General features: G+C 31.4%; 1 protein-coding gene across 1 annotated transcript in view; it reads right to left on the bottom strand.

The window, feature by feature from the left end:
- Nucleotides 1-18,679, bottom strand: part of LOC131853902 (neuropeptides capa receptor-like) — a 74,200-nt gene that overhangs the window by 54,229 nt on the left and 1,292 nt on the right. Inside the window, exon 2 of the mRNA XM_059204984.1 lies at nt 2,080-2,170. Within this exon, the coding sequence (XP_059060967.1) occupies nt 2,080-2,170 (91 nt within the window). The remainder of the gene's footprint in view (nt 1-2,079; nt 2,171-18,679) is intronic.

Here is an 18,679-nt window from a genome sequence, read left to right as displayed (position 1 = left end):
TTGGATTCCCTTTATTATGCCACCAACGCGATGTAGTTGAGCTGAGCTGAAAATGGCTGCTGGAAGTGGCCGTGGCTATTACCAGTCGTAATGACTTAATTCAATCATAAATATTAATATTATATCATATAACTAATCTATACAGTGTGCATTACGTCTTAACAAAAATTATTTTAAATGCTAGCAAATATCATAATATTTCAAATAAGATCATTTTTGTGTATGTGGCCGACATAATAACACGAAAAAAATGAGTTTCAGTGAACTCGTAAAAATACGAGATATTAAATTTTAAAATGACTGTCATTCAGAGAGGTGAGGGGTAAGACCCTCTTTGTATAATATTTCGTCAATTATCGGAAATCCGATACTAACTAACTTATTATCAACGTACAGTCAATACTTACTAAGTCTAGAAAGCTGATTCGCTAATAAAGTCATGCGAAGTCATAGGCAAAACCTAGTACAGAATTATGAATAATAAATGTAATTGAAGTAAGTTAAATTATATATCTACATTTTTAAAACTTACCAGACATATATACCTAATATTTGAATAATGAAACTAAACTGTAAAAGTTTAAACTCTTTATCGTAAAGATTCATTTTTAATTTAATGGGCTCTGATGATAATCCAAAAAAACTCCCACATTACGGAGAAAATCTTTTTGTAACGTTGAATACAATTTCGAAATATTTTAAAAAATGCTACATTGCTATATTTTAAGAGATTGGAAATACGTCATATTTTACATTTTTATTTACAGTTGAAGTAATAAATTACAATGTTATCATAGAGGATATCCCCAAAACTTTACAACTTTTAATTAAGACGCCTCATGGTGAAACTTCCAACCTCTTGTCAGTAGAATACGCCTGTATTTCAGCAACAACGAGTAAACTAAAGTTACCAAAAGAATGTTAATTTTGAAAACGGTTTGGTGTTAAGGAAGATTTTCACTAATTTAAAATTTTATCCACGAAAGAAACAAGTGTGATGAAATCCAGTAAATATCTATGGGACCAAATCCAGAAAAACATCTATTGCTTATAAAAGAAATTATGAATTTGATGCAAAATTTAAAAAACAACCTTTTTTACGTTTTGATAAATGATGAACATGACTGATGAATATGTGAAATGTCTGTTAAAGTTTTATTTCTAACCCTGCGTTATACTCTCAGGCTAGGATAAAAAACAAAGTTCTTAAAAGTGAATAAGTACCTACCTACTAAAGAACAGATTCATTACAGTAATGGATATTTGAAACTTTGAAACAAGTTTGTGTACAGTGATTTATCACAACTGAGATGACTGAATATATGCAGAATGTAAGACACAAATATTAAGCCATTTGCAAAAAGAAAAAAACGACAAAAAATATTTGAAGTCAATTTGTGCAGTCTTATAAAAAAAAATCGAATTAAGAAACTACGCAATATAAGAATTAGGAAAGTAAAAACATACTAGAGAAGCGAGAAAGGCCATATATCAACGTGACAACCGTTTAAAGGCGGAATATAAAGTTGGACATGAAAGAACATTTCCTACTAACACAAACGTTCGCTAGTCAGCGCAGACTAAAACTCGATAACTAAGTTTTTCATAGGGAATATATACATGTTCTCTTAAGAATATAGGATTTTGGGGAAGTATGGTATATATGTAGCAGGATTAGTGAACTTTTTCACTCATTGTGGCGTCAAAGCTCACATGGCAACTGGTTCACATGTACATATGTATCACATGTATATATGTAGTATCATTCTCAAATAAGTCAAAATAAGTACAAATAAAGTATTACGTTGTGAAAAAGTGTTGAATTATTCCATATTTTCACAATATCAGATTGTCTATTAGTTTCAAAAATGAGTAAGAAGTACATTATCAGTGTATCACTTATATTGGCAGAAGTAAACCGTGCTTTAAAAAGACTTCTAAGTGTTTGTTTGTATTGCAATAATAAAAATATAGTCTTGCGAAACATAAAATAAAAAGAAATATACAAAAAGACACATACATTGCTGGGTTAGTTACCCATTATTGTACATTACAATTATTTAGTATAAAAGTACTTACGCTTCAGATATAAGAGCCCTTAGCTTGCAGAACACCATGCCCAAACTATAAGGATACTGGTGCCAATACACGGAGAGGTCATTAGGTAGTCCTGAAACAAGGCACAGTTTATTTGATATTCCATTCTTCTAATATAAACTTTTAAAACACTTAATTACTAACTCTTTCTTAAATAATGTCTTAAAAAATATCTTCAATTATTTGTTATACTATCAAACTTTTTTATTGTTAGAAATTATTATGCTTAGGCTTAACATAAACTTTAGTAATCATGTTGACTGAAGAAACCAATTGGTGACTATCGGATATTCGGATTCTACCTTTCTAAATGTCTATCTCTCTATTTATATATACTTAACTTTTTAGATTACAATATATTGTATATGAAAAATAGTTAAAAGCTAAATGGATATATTTTTTTAAAAATAACTACCATCCTTCCGCTATGCTTTGCTAGGGTGTACATATACATATTATGCAAATAAGCCATTCACTTAAATCACTCTATTTAATGGTAAAAACTGCACGTAGTTTAAAAGAACTAAGCAAACAGAGAGCAGATGCGAATTAATTTTTACTGTGTAAAGATTTCAAAATGCGTATATTAGACATTTGGCGTTTTCATAAATATAGGAGTAACAGTTACCCATTCCTATTCTCTAAAATATAGTAAGTGAATTATTATTAGATCAATTGAATTAAATAAAATACATATTCTATAAATACATTCAGGTAAACTAACACTACCAGTATTTAATTAATTGTCTTTATTATGTTGTACATTTTCAATCCGAGTATCAAATTACATCAAGTTTCCCAACAAACAATGATAGTCTTACATTTCATTGATTGTTTAATAGCCATTACATAATAATGTGAATTGATACTTAGAATGTTTAACTGGAACTAAATCGGTTCTAATTTACAGCTAGGTAATCTTTTGTACATAAACATAATACTTCGATATTTATCTAGTAATATCGAGTTTATCTAGTAATAGAAAGTAATATTTAATATAATATTTAGACTATTAATTATTTAGAATAAATTCATTCTGAAATGTTTTCCTATTTCTAAGGTTGTAAAAGAGATATGAAATGCGAAGCTACCTATGTATGTATTATCTGTTTAATATATAGATAATGCTGAATAGTTTGTTGGGTTGTCGAACGCGCTAATATTTTGAACTTCTAGTTGGATTTGAAAAAACCTTTTGTACATAATCTAAGCCTTAATATATTAAACATATCAGTACAAACTTTCTTTAGGAATTGAGTAAGAAATAATTCAGAATCAACCCTAACAGGAAAAGTAGTAAAAGTGTACGTGCGATGCTGAGGGTCCGAGCATAAGGAATGAACCACAATTTCTTTAAATTGACCGTTTCGCATAAAACCTTTGCACTAGTTTACCTAGTTTAAAACTAAATTAAATAAAAACAAATGACATATGCACGTGGCAAATTTGATTATGATAAACGTTACGGAATGACAGAAACTGCCTAAAACTAGAGATTTTAACTCAGCTTATATGAATGATAATAGAATAGGTTTAATTTCATATAATCCGCTGAGTTTATAAGTAAGAACTTTCTCACGCTAAGGAAGTTACTGGTATTATAATGGTAATTATTACGGTATTGTTAGGTAACCGTTTAAAATAATATAATTGATGGCCTTACTATATTTTTTTAATATATTGAATTTATTTATTTTGATTCATGAAATTTAATGTTGTTTGTATAAAAATTTTGGGCCCGTGCTATAAATACCTAAATTAGAGAACAGCACATCTAGGTAGATACATAGACACATACATAGGTACATGGTATAAAATAAAGTCGCTTCCGCTGTCTGTTCGCTTAGATACTTTCAACTACGCAACTGATGTTAATGCAATTTTTAGCAAGAGATATAGATTCAAGAGGAAGATATATATGTACACCCGAGCCAAGCCATTTCGGATAGCTAGTATAAATATAAAATTTATGAAAGATACGATATTTTATGAATATATATATAAAAATTATATAAAATATTTATTTAATATAAAAAAATTCAGTTATATTTCGACTTGACCTCATGTTTTTGAGAGTAACAACCGTCATCTATGTATTAGAAGATATTCACGAACATCTCATCAGCACTTGTCGCTTAATATACTCATGGTCAAAAATGTTATCCCTCCTTACCCTGTAATTTCATGCGCCATGATCATATATATCGCTTTCGTTCATTAAAATTAGGACAGTAACGGTAATTCAATATTCACCTGTAACCTATACTAACATAAGGGAAGTTAGAAAGGGGATTGTTAGTAATGGGGTCTAGTGTCCCCATTGCTAGCAATGTACCATGCTAGGCCGACCTCCACGCGATTACCTCTGGAAACCATAGTGGTTAATTCGTGGTTATCTAATCACGACGGGAAAACTGACCTAACCTCATGCTGACCTTATCATCCTCCACTGGCACCAGCGTAAACTACTATAGTAGCGCAGGCGGTGCGTCATTCCTTTATCTTCCATGAAAAAAATATGTAATAAGGGAAAATTATGTCTTTTTGGGGATAGGGTATAATTTTTGAAATATTTGAAACGATAATAATAATTCTTACAAAAAATACATTAAACCTAAACGTATAATGTATACTTACTTAAACTATACTTCTTGTACTTAGAAGTAGCACGCGCGGGTAGCTTGATGTATATACGATATAATATTGCTAGTAGCAAATAATAGAGGGCCGAATTTATAAAAGAAATATACCTACAATGAACATCAATCACCTCACTACTCGTATTGAAAATTATGAAACGTTATTACCGAAGGACCCCGAGGGTTACCTTGATGACATTAAATTGCTCTTCGATTGGGCTTGTATTGTGTGATATAACAATTTGTAGAGACTAGGATTGATGAGCGCTCTCAAGTGACGTTATAAAATGTATTGTATATATAAAAATCGATATTATTCTGTTTGTTTGTATTTGAGTACTGCCAAACAGTTCATTCTAAAGCGACAATACTTTGTTAACTTATTGCTCTCACTTGCAATTTTATTTGCACTCATTGTAGAAGGATATAGGTAGGTAGCAGTCTTAGTGCAATTTTACCGAGGTAATCTGTACAAAGTCGTCTGTGAAGCCACCTCTTATTCATCTAATTCAGCCTCTGAAGCTTGCTTTGTAAGACGTGTTTCGATTGAAAGGGGAGAGAAACCAGTAAAATTGCAGAGCACGAAGGAATGATATCTTATTTTGCGGAATAGCAACCCATGAGATGTTCCCCGGGTATTATGTGATGACATGATGTCTCGAAATCTGAGTCTCTGTGTCAGCTAGACCATCTGATTATTTGCCATTTCACAGCTTCTACTCTGAGGGTAGGGATACCGAGTCTCCTAATTTACCTACGGGTTGGACTTCTTTCTTGCACTTACTAGGTTATAGGCATAGTAAATTAACTAAGATGCATGTCATACTCGGATGTACTTATAAAAATATATCTGTAATTATATAATACTAGCGAGACAACACAGATTTGTACAAGTACATGTAGATACTACTGACAGGCTGTGTGCGGTGAAATATTGTGTTTATATGTACATCTAAACCGTTTATTAGAAAATGCGTAGTTTACAATATCTAAGCGTACAGCAGGAGTGTTTACTTAATGTAAGCGAAAATAGGATGTGTTTAAAATTAGATACAAAAATATACTAACTAAAGGACACTTTTTATTGTAATGCAAGTGAGTATACCCGAGGTATACAGTATATTAGAATTATTTACGAAGCTTCATTAGAACTCGAGGGAATTTATAATCAATTTAGTACGAAAAGTTCAAAAATTGTTTTCATGCTTCGAGTATGTTCCTCGGGGAAAGTTGTTTAGAGTCACTAAAAGACTAATTTTGTGTAATCGCTCCACGAAATCTTTATTGAGGTAAAAGTTTGCATACGTACCCTCATAGCTCATTAGAGACAGACTATAAATAATTAAAACAGCTTAGTCATACAGCGAGGAAATGCAGCCATCTTGGGATCATTTCTTTCGCGCCAAACTTGTGACATAAATTGTGACTTACTTTTATTTTATATAATATAAATAATATTTATAACCGACAAAAAATATATACGAAATTTGTCACGCATTACCATCACAGTATGTTATCCTAAAAATTCCCCGAAAAATAAAATAACAAGAAAGCTAAAACTAGCTGTAAACAAAGTTACTTAATTCCGAGTATTACATAGAGGACTATTTTTGTTAGACTTTTTAGGAATTTCTATTAGTTACCATTCTTTATATTTTGTGAAGACCTGTTGTAAATAGCCTAATAAAAATGACATACATTAGATTTCGTCTTGTTATATTTATTCATTAAACACTTTTGATAATATTTTTACAGATCTATATTGCTAATAACATATATCTAATAAGTTTTAGAATAATAAACAATGTGTCATCTTAAATATAGGATTTATAGTATGCGGAACGCTTCTATTCGACCATTAAATGGACAAAGTAGCATATCGTTGCCAAGTTTCAAGTTTTAATATTGTAGTCTACGGTCACCAAGACTTTATTATATCTAAAAGTGGTCACTAAGCAGTAAAAGCGTACGAAATGCAACACTATCAAAACCTTGAGTTTAAAATGAATGTTTTTTTCTAGAGATACTAGAAACGTCTGATCTACAAACATAGCTGCGATCCTACTTTAAGGCGAGGACGATAAAGTGTGATATTATATGACGGGGCGGGATTTACTCTTAATTTCGTACGTCACATTTTAAAATCTAATATATCTGGTAATTAAAATAACCTCGGTGGTTTAGTGGTTTAGCACACCGCTTTACGTCCGATGGTCGCGGGTTCGATTCCTCGCACGGCACAAACATTTGTATTCACGAGTATGATTGTTTGTGTCGGTTTGGGAGTTTTCTATGTATAATATGTATGTATTTACGAAAACAAAAAATATATCTATGTATTTGTATCAGTTGTCTAGTACCCATAACACAAGCTTTAGCTAGCTTAACTTGGGTCTAGATGGCGATGTGTGAATTGTCTTGTGATTATTATAAAAAAAAATACGAAAACTGAACTACTAGCGACAACTGTTCAAATCTCAAAATATGTGGAGTCACAAAAGGGAGGCAACAGTCTTATAAATATGACTACCTGTGACCAGAAGTTGAAAAGGATAAAAATTTCATGAAAGTGTCTGTAATTTATTGATCGCCTCTAGGTGGACCAGCGATATATGTAGGGTACCTATATATGTGGTGCATGTTAATTACATGTGCACCCGCCGCCGTTAACGCTTTTGATGAGACAGAAATTAAGGGTGATTGAGAAAAGCCTCTGTTAGTCAGGGGTTGTTTTATTTGTACAACATTAAAGAAAGGAGCAAAATTTAACAATTAAAATGAACACTAGATAACTAAAGGGCAGAAAGTTGAGTAATCCAATGTTGGGACCTTGGAAATCTGATAACCCCGGGGTTACACTTATACAATAGATATCAATATTGTAAATTAAATTTCATACCAGTTTATTTTAAAAATATAAATTAGCTGAATATATCTTAGGCATTCCACTTATGGCGGGTGAATACGTGAAAAATACGCATACTGTTTGTTAATTTATGACACGATCTGTTTGTGTATTAAAGCCAATTTATTCAAGTAGCGCTTGACAACCAAGTTGTACCGTGTGTAGGTCTCGGTCTTAGTAAAACAACACCCGCATACCTAAAACATGCCCTAAAACAGATTAATGGAGAGCTCATTCTACAATCTAAACAGCTACAGGAAGAAACTCTGAAATCCCAGAGTACGTGACTGGTAGTTTCCAAGGTCGGACATACTAATATCCTAATATCCTGTGGGTTCCCAACGTAACTATAATACAAATAGATATGTCTAAACAAAAACGTAAACACATCACTGTATTGTTAATGAAATTATTTTCACATTTAGTCTACACTTGCGCTGCATAACAGTAACAAAAAAGTCATCGGGGTGGCGACTAATTTTTGTTACAGAAAATGCAACATGACGGCCCGCCTTATGGTAATCTCAGTAACATTACTGTGAGTTGAATTTCGCGCAAGTATAGCAATAGGAAATGTACATGTACGTATCGTTATTTATTTTGGAAATGTACAAAATCAGGTGGGTGATATCCGTAATGTTGTTAATTATGTATAAAAAATCAGTCCGGATAGTTACGGCGGTTTCGAATCCTCTCGAATTATTTAATCTGATAGATTTAGTATTTACCGTGAACATTTATAATATTATTAATATTATAAACGCAAAAGTTTGTGAGTATGGATGGAAGTTTGTTACTCTTTCACGCGAACACTACTGAACGGATCTTGATGCACTTTACAGTAATATAACTTATATCAAAATAACACATAGGCTACAAATTTACCGTACAGCTAGTATCTTTATATATTCGTTAATATATTTCTATGATTGAGGAATAATGTCGCAGGTCCACAGTCATAGTAGTGATTCACTTATTGTTCATGACTCACAATGCACAAAATATTACCACTACCCACAGAAAACTGATATGCTTAATAGTAATGTTTCCGATGAAAGTAAAACCTACGCATTTAGTTTTCCACATTCTTTGACGTGGAAAACTATGTATGTATGTAACACAAGTAATTACTTGATAGTAGTAAGTAAATTCATGATTTTGAGAATACATTACATAATTGTCATTGGGAGAACTGGCCATACAGGCACGGCCTAGCTTAGATGCTAGTGGTACTAATATTCTTAAAACTAATCATTTATCTTTCATAACATTCTAACAGTTAGGTGAAGTGTCCCTAATCATTAACGGACATCAATGTCATCAAATAATTCCTCAGAGCACGGCTCGAGAAACAATAGCATCGATTCTGGAATGTCACTCTCTAAGCTTATCTCTGAAATAATTTATGTAACACGGAATGATATTTAGGAACGTGATAATATCGATTTTAAGCTTATAATTAATATAAGCATAAATTATCTCTCATAATTAGTAAAATTTTAAATGTCATTCTGTAATTCTATCACCATGATGCCTTTGAGCATCTTACTCAGAATAAAATTAATTCCTAATGTTGGCTTTTAGTAATCATTATCCCCTTTATCATCATATTAACCCTGACACACGCAAGTCTTCACCCCGCTAGGGTGCAGGTTGGCCATGGGACGAGCCCCTTAGTCACAGCATTATAATGCCCTGGGAACAGGCTTCAAGCCCTTGTGATCAAGTAACAAACTTAAGTAAAACTTGGTGAAGTCATAAATCAATATTTAGGTATGCTTAAACTAACCTAAGAACTAGTACATAATTTAGCAACTTTAAAAAAAATATATATTAGCCTATCATCGTACTGCAAAACATGAGTGTAATATATAAAAATAAAAAGTAATTAATGATTATTCAGATTATTCTAATGTATTCGCAGCACTGGAGATCATAATTTCGATCCCTATTGGAATGAGACAAGGGATCGACCTAAGGGAAACAATCAATAAGGGAATGTAAATAATAAATGGGCATCACTTTGGATGGTAATGATAATGATGATGATCTAACAATTAACACTGATTAAATTAATAATTAGGAATATAATTAGGCGGTATATGTGTAATATTTAATGTCCAACATATATTTCATTATAAAATGGCTAACCTCACATACAATACAAGTAGATACCTTAATGGTTTTAATTTGTAAATATCCGCTTAATGACAGCTTTGAGTTTTCATTTTACTTTGATCACAGAACAAGCGCGGTTGTTACAAATTTAAAGCGGTCGCCAGTATTGACTTGGTAATCCTCTAATGCTCTGTTCACAGATTCTGAGCCCTGAATAAGTTAACATTTTGTTTCACATTCTGCATGGCTACCTTTGTCTCGTCTACTTCTACCAGCTAATCTAATTAAGCCTTTTCTGTGATTGAACTATTTCCTGCCCTCTTTGTCTTACTTCAATGGTAAAGACAAGTTTCGAAGTTTCGAATTCCGAGATTTACCTTACACATTTAGATACATATATACATACACACACACAAATAAGATAATATTACATACTAAGATGAACTATTACTCTATGATATTTGGTATCGATATGTATTACTAAATCACGCTTAAATGGCTGAACAGATTGAATTTTCTAGATCATATTGTGGATATATAAAACATTTGACATATTTTCGAACTCATACAGGCAATTTTTTTAATTCATTGAAATGGTAAATAGACATATGGGCAATAGCATGCCTACATGCATGCACAGAGCCAATGACGTCACGGCGTCATGTGACATGCTTTGTATTGTATGTGACGTGCTTTGTATTGTATCTTTGCCTTTCGAAGATCTCACTTGTCTTGCCTACCCTGTATTTCATCTATTCTCTGCCATATTTCATCCTTCAACAAAAATCAAAATCACAGCTTATAATATTGTGAGATATGTGTAATATGTGCGAGGGTCGACTTTGTAGAAAGTTTACCTCAGTAAAAACAATTGATAAATTACTAATTTAATTACTTGACATTTGTCATTATAATATATTTCGCCGAATTTAAATAGTGTCTTTTTAAATTATAGCCTATGTTTTATTCTAATGTATAAGCTATGATATTACTATCAAGTTTCATTATAAATGCGTTCAGTAAACTACTGAAAGAGTAACTAACATCCATACTCACAAACTTACACGTTTATAATATTAGTAACATTATTATGACTAAAGAATAAAAAGAAGCGCTACAAAATATTAAATAGAAATTGTATTTAATATTTTGTAGAGCAATCTCGGCTTGTCGGCTTCTAAATGTACACCCACTGTCTACCTTGTGAAAGCCTAGTGATTATAATTCTTAAGCCTCCTATTTGTTTCGTAGGCATAGAGTAGAATATTGGAATGCTTTGATGTATATATTAGATCACTATATTAGGAGCGAAGTATATGGGCGAAATAACATTCTTGTTGAATAAAATTTGGGGCGGATCGAGGAAATATGGCAAATAAATACCACTGCCTACTACTAGATACGAGTATATTGGAATTTGAAGAGTTACGAATTTATGTGTTTTGACAAGCGATGTGATATTTGTATTTTTGTGATGTTATTTATTGGTTTACACGATATATTTATAAACATAAAACTAACAGACCTTAAAATCCAGGAGACTTATGAGGTAGGTAGAGAGAATAAAGAGTGAACGACATATCTTTTTTTTATCTCTACTTTATATAGATTACTGATGTACAAATGATGTATTCCATATGACGAAATATATTTTCGAGATTGTAATAAAAAATCGATAATATCTAAATTTTTTTTATAAAAAAATGTATTTTCGTGTTTTTTCATATTATTGAATGACAAACTAACTGCCTTCATAATGGTAAGTGATAACTGACGCCCAAAAATACGAATGCCATTCTGGAGGACTAAGATACGTATCTTGCCTCTTATCGTACTTTCAATGCCTATCTTGCCATCTACCAAGAAATCGTGAAATTAAAATATTATTTTATTTTCCCTAAGCTTCACTGATATAATTCTTTGTACTCCTAAAAGCTAATTTATATCTCAGACATGTTAACGGTAACTATGCCAACTGGCTCCATACAATACACAAAATACAGATTGGCATCTAATTGGAAATTTTCGCCAAGTAATTCGTAAAACTCACAAGTTTCGTAATAAATTTCTCAATTCAATTATTATGATTACCTCTGAGTGAACAACGTTGAATTCAGACGGCGATTGCCTCTTTTATGTGTATTACTTATATTATATTTTTTATCATATTTACTGGCTCCAAACGAATATCTTTCATCCATCTTTCTAATTGATTTATAATCCATTTTCCGAGCGCTTGCTAGCATTCGATTAAGATGAAAACATTATAAACCTAAGTAACTTGATAATTATACTATATTATGTTATTATATCAAAAATAATATTATAAAGTAACAAGTTGTTACTATTGTATAAACTTATTAAATAAAATGTTGACTGAAAGAAATCTGTCATTTGGGATAAGCCCGCAATAATTCAATTTATTTGTTAAGATCATTATATCTATATATATTATTAGGTGTTTTTACTGTACAATAAAGTGTTATAAACTAATAAATAATACTTATCTGATTAAAAAAAAATCGTGCTACATAAATAGCGAGTAATGTCGTTTATGTTTAATATTCAGAATATTACAGAACGGTCCAATAATTTAATTCGTGCCAAGGATATTTCCCGTTGTACCATCTCAGCTCAAACTCTACGTGGACTTCTGAAAACCTTAGTGGTAATTCAAAATTTCGTTACGATAGGCCACTGACCTGATGTCATCTTCATCCTATCATTCACCTGTGGTGATGACCACCTTGTATAATGATTCCATTATTTTCCAAGAAAAAATCTAATGAGCAGCAGACTGTCATTAGATAATTAAAATATGTGTAATAAGAATATTCATGCGTTTTGTGAAACTATAAAAGTATAAGTAAATACGAAAACTGGGGGTAAAGTTTCACGATTCAATTTCACTTTCGTTACAATAAAACAGCTTCATGTGCCGTACAATACTATACAATACTATACATATTGTGCGGCACAATGTTACAGGGATGTAGGGTCGGCAACGCGCACACACCCCTTTGTGTTTCAGAGGTTCATACGCTACGGTAACCGTTTACCATCAGATGGGCCATTTGCCATCTACGTAGTATAAAAAAATATATATGTAACCATATGTTATAATATTCTCTTTTATCGTGTAAACGTTATTCGAAACTTATGCCTCAAATTCTTTACTGATGTTTACTGGATATCAGGAGTATTGTCTTGTTTACTCTTGAGAACTTTTGGAGTCTAGATTTATGTAATTTATTTTATAATTACTATAGAAATAGCTGTGAAATTATAGCATACACATCATCATCATTAATTATATAAGTCCTTTAGAATGACAATGTATAAGGGTTATTTTGTAAGTTGATTCTATTATGTATTTATTGATATCAATATTTAATTTCTGGTGCTGATAGAGGTAATTAAAAAAATATGTGTAATTATTTTACATCAAATTTATACCTGACAGGTGTATGTTTATATTATGTACCTATTTATACAATACTACAAAATCCGACAGGCGTCATCCTGTTCGGAAAAGCAGCGATACTTACTGGGTCTCATTGTGTTTTCAAAGGAAGGAATACACAACAAATATACACAGAAAACATAAAATTTCATCGAAATGTAGTCCTGCCATTTAGAAGAAGTTAGGTAACAAACAAAAGTAGGTATAAAAGACACGTAACACCTTTAAGCTCGTCTCATTGTTTGTTCCAATTCGGATAGATCTTTAATTTAAGAAGCATTCACACTACATACAATCCGAATTTGAGAGCACTCAAATGCTTTTATAATAGGACGTTAGGGAAAAAATATTAATACAAAAAAAATTTTGATTCATAAACGACTAAAATGTCCTACATGAATAAATGATTTTTTATTTTATTGAATAGTTGCTAATAAATCGAAAGGTTTCCGATTTAGAGTACAACATTTGCAAGTTGCAGTTACAATCCTACTACTTAATGGCTTTATTATATTTTGATTACTTTCACTACAATTATCATGTGTGTGATTACAAAAATTCAGAGCGGAAGCTTGACTATCGTTACGAGTATCTTTAATTCCGACAGTTATTGTATCTACACCCATAATGCGACACGTGTTTCGTCTTTGGACGAGGCATCATCAGGCATTGAATAGAGTTCGGATATAGCTTGGAATCCTAGTGTTGACAATAGAATGAAGTTGTTGTAGGTCGTTGGTTGCAGAACAGTAGGTGTTGATTTAATAATGGTCGGAATATGATCACCATTATAGAAGTTCGTAACGGTAGTTAAGTTTCCGCACTGAATATTTGTGATCTCACATGCTAATTGTAGCGTAATTAAACAAAATAATATTATATAAATCCATTAAGAATGGACTTCCGCGAAATAACACCTAATTCGATTAAATATTTTACAATCTAATTCGTGTGGTTGCAACTGTGAAATGGTTCATATATCTAAATATGTACTTATCATTGCATCATTGTAGATTTAATTTAGTTTGAACTGGAATTGTTAGGAACTCCGTTTCTATAATTAAAACCGAATGTCGATCGCACTCTGCGTCGGTTTTAATCTGTGGTTTTAACTACGAATATTGTTTACTATACAGATAACATAATATTTCTTTTATGTTACGGTAGAATGGCCGGTTTGGTTTTTGAACGGGTCTAATGCACAAGCTTTCATAAAATAATATTATTCTGTTTTCTGTGTTGTGTTTGCTTTACAGTATTTTAATTTTTATGATAAAAATCTTGATAAAACCGTCATCTTTATAGACGACAGTGTAACATGAATACTTACAATATGATACCTTTCATGATACTATGTAATATTATGTTATCTGTGATGATACTAAAAGTTTTCGAAAATGCTGCAGTTTACGATGTTATGTTTTTTCTCCTTACCAAACAACTAGGTGTTGTTTGTAAGTTGTTTATGTAGTTACAATACTGTGGGCGTGTGTATACGTTTTCGAGAAAACATCTAACAAAAATATAATATTATTATTTTTAACTGTCCTTAAGTTAGCACAGAATAAATAAGAAGGTATTTTTGGCTATAGAAAATAAATTTTGGATCTAATTCGTAGCATCTCATGAAAACTGTAAGGCTACGGCGACCTGAGTTCTAATATCGATTTTTTTTCCATTTCCAATGGTGCTCTCGCTTGGTCTGAGTTAATGGTATACGCTGGCGGGGCATCAGTGAACAATGATAAGATGAGCATGAAGTCAGGTCAATTAGCCCATCGTGACAATTAATCAGGGCTTTATTACGATGGCTTCCAGGGGAAACCGCGTGGATGTCAATCTGACTTGATACATTGGTAGCGACGGGATCGTTAGTCCACATCACTGACAATTCTCTTCCCCCCCATCGAATTCCATTACCGGGTTCAAATCGGATAGTGTGAATGGAGCTTAGTGGCATACTTGATTGAATTGATACATATCAAAGGATCGAAACGAGGTTAGGCGCTTTTGATGTAGCAAACTGTTAATTCCTTTTACCCCTTTGCGTCACGTTGGCGGACTATCAATAAAATTCACCCCGGGGGAGAAAATTAGTTCTGGTATTGCCAATTAAAGACATCCATATTTTTACCAACGACTATTATTGACGCAGCAGTATAATACGCACATCTTTCCGTTGTAAACGGGCTTGAATGCATCTAGTAAATAATTGTATTGTAGTAATGGATTCGTGAAGTCATTATGCAAAATTATTATCAGTAGGGGATGAAGGGAGATCGGTTATTCCTTATTGCTATGATGGGCCTACTAATCTAAGCATATGGTAATGATTTATAAAAGTTATGCTTAATTGCAGTACTATAAATTACACAAAATAATATGCGTTCAAACTCTATTTTATGATTATTTTGTTAACTGATTTCATGAGATCATCACCCGAGAGTCATTTATAAAGTAAATTGGAATAAAGTAATTCAAATAGTGTTATAATGCCAAACAGATAACATTTCGGTTGAGTAATCTACTAAACCATTATGACGCTCTTAAACTGACGGAGTCTGGTTTGATATTAATTATGTCCTTTATGAAACAGCCAGCAAAAAATATATTGCGTACAGTTTGTTGAATATTCATCGCCTTAAAATACTGTCAGCGTTAAGTAACCATAAAAATGGAAATTTCGAGTTTGTGACTATGTACGGTCCAGTAAACCGATCGATCGATATCGAGATCGTGTTTCCGTCTCCGTTCTTAAATGATTGGTAGAATAACTAAATAGTTATTGTACAAAAAATATTATGAAGCAGCCAACAACCACGACAGTTCGTGCATAAAATTACTGTAAGAAACTTAATTTTTTATGAAAATACAAAAACACACTGAATAAATTTTCAACTAAATTAGTTATCAAATTGAGTTATACTATGTAATATTATGTTATCTGTGGTTATACTAACAAAATTAAGGTAAATTTATACATTATCTTATTTACCAGTATCACTTGTTAATACCTACTAAGCAATATATTGATGTTTATTAGTTAATTTTGGTATTCATTTTTCAATATTTTTTTTCAGTGGTTCTCGTTTTATTAGCTGATATTGTAGCAATTTATTTCAATTACTAAAAAGAAAAAAATGAATGATTTTTTTAAATAAAATAATTTTTAAAATCAATAACAAACAGAACACACGCCTATACCTATAATATAAAAGAGAAATTGAACAAAGAAGCAAGGTTTTACTCCGTAATAAAAACGTGGCAAATAATCAGGAAATCAATCAATTCCTCTGATATTTTTATGTATTCGTCTTATATTTTTACTTTCATGTATATTTTCCCGATAATTTGGGTCAGGAAATCCTAATTAAGGATAATTAGATCAAGCCGACTGCAAAGATTTCTCTAGCAACGCGCTTGCGCTTGCTAAATATAGTATTTATCTGAATTTCTTTATTTGACTGTATATAAAAAGAGGATATCTAAGTGTATATATACTGTATTAAGAAATTTATATTTCTTTCTGATACTTATGGTTATTGTTATAGTAGAGTTTAAGAGCACTGAGTTGTTCTTGTCTTGTACCAGTTTTATTCTCGAGTAAGCTGATTTTACAGATTACCTACTGCATTTTTAATTTGAACTTGTAGTTCTTGTAGAACTTGAGATGAAAAGCGTTGGAACAATGTTTTCACTTATGTAACGTAAAGTGGCGAGTTATAATATATATATTTTTTATAATATCAATTAAATATTGTATAGTACTTATTACCTATACGGTACAGTAATGCTTTCTCAAAACATTACTGTATCGTTACGAAAAAGGAACGAAAAAAATAAGAAATTTAATTGAGTTTACAAGAAGTTACTTACCTACCCTAACTAAGTGAAAAAGAGCTTAGTTCGACTTCAATTAAATTTCCCCCTTGGGTACGAAGTAAGTACTATTATAATATATTCTATGCCTTGGGCTTTAAACTTTCCGATAAAAGCTTAGTTTAGAATTGTAGATAGCTTACAAAAACAGTATTCAGGTGATAAATACCTGCCTATCGAATCGGTTTAGCATGGAGTGATAAGATTTGCTATAAATTATATATTGTAAGTTCAGATAAGTATTACATTTTTTGGTTGTCATATTTAACCAAAAAGGGCTTTAATTTTTATTATCGAGATTATTTATTTGAATATTAAATTCATTCATTTCACGTCTAAATGGCTAAATGGATACCACGAAGAGGGACATAGACTAACTTATGTCTTAAAAGAAGCAGGCTAAGTTATAGTTATATCTAGTTATTACTTACATAAACCGATTATTGTGATAATAACCTATAACGCTAGCATACAGACACCTGGCTTGTCACGTGCACATTGCTTATATTAAGAAACCTAATTAAAATCTCAAAAGCCTCTCAATACAGCTTCTAGTTATATTTTATGCTCTGTTATTTCATATACATGATTATTTACAAATATAAAGGTATAAATATAGAAGAAACAGACTTTTGATGTCTACCTAAGGAGAGGTCTTTGAAAGTACCAAACCTCATTATAATAATATAATTTTAGCTGTAAATTTCGATTTCGTCAGCTTTTTTTAAAATAAATCTTCGTCCCTGTGGTACAATGTACTTTCACATTAATTTTCATTAAAATCCGGTCTACCGTTTCGTTCGTTAACGGTTTCGTACGCTCTTTGCGACGTTATACCGGTTATTCGTGAATAAGTAACAAACAGACAGAGGCTACACAATAATAATATTATCATGAGCTTTTTACAATAATTTTATTGGCAGCAAGCGTCGTTAGCTAAAATGAAAATGAAAAATAAACATAGCACTTGTTATGATAATTTATTTATTTTACTACTAAGCGATTTTTTTATAGTAGCTATTATTTATACTAACTACCCGCCCTGGATTCGCATTTATTATTCATAGAAATCTTCCTGTTGAATAACTCTATCTATTGCTAAAACTGCATTAAAATTCGTTACGTAGTTTAAAAGATCTAAGCGAATAGACAGTTGAAGGGACTTCTGTTTATACTATGTAAATATAATAATCAACCCTACGTACCATAATTAAGTAGGTACTCGTAAGTAGCTATGTAATATTATGTTATCTGTGCTACAAGTAAGTAAGTAAAAACCTTGATGTCCAGAGTTTAAATTATGAATCTAGAGAACTTGCTTAATAAAATAAATATTTTATCACATACACAAATTTACAACAATTACATTTTTTTTCTAATTTTTATTTTATATAGAATTGCTGCTATAATCCCCAACAAATTCCCAATTTAATCATCGAGTCGTCTAGAAATATAATTAAAAAAAAATCTACCTATGTTAGTCCTGTACTAGCTAGGCTTTGGTACTGGTACAGATACAATAATAGTACTTGTATCAAAAAAGCTTGAAAGACATATTTTATTAATTACGCAACTCAT

This window comes from Achroia grisella, unplaced genomic scaffold, assembly GCF_030625045.1.
Source record: "Achroia grisella isolate CSIRO2021 unplaced genomic scaffold, CSIRO_AGI_Agris_v1 utg918, whole genome shotgun sequence".
Classification (NCBI taxonomy): domain Eukaryota; kingdom Metazoa; phylum Arthropoda; class Insecta; order Lepidoptera; family Pyralidae; genus Achroia; species Achroia grisella.
This window is presented reverse-complemented; position numbering and strand designations above follow the sequence as displayed.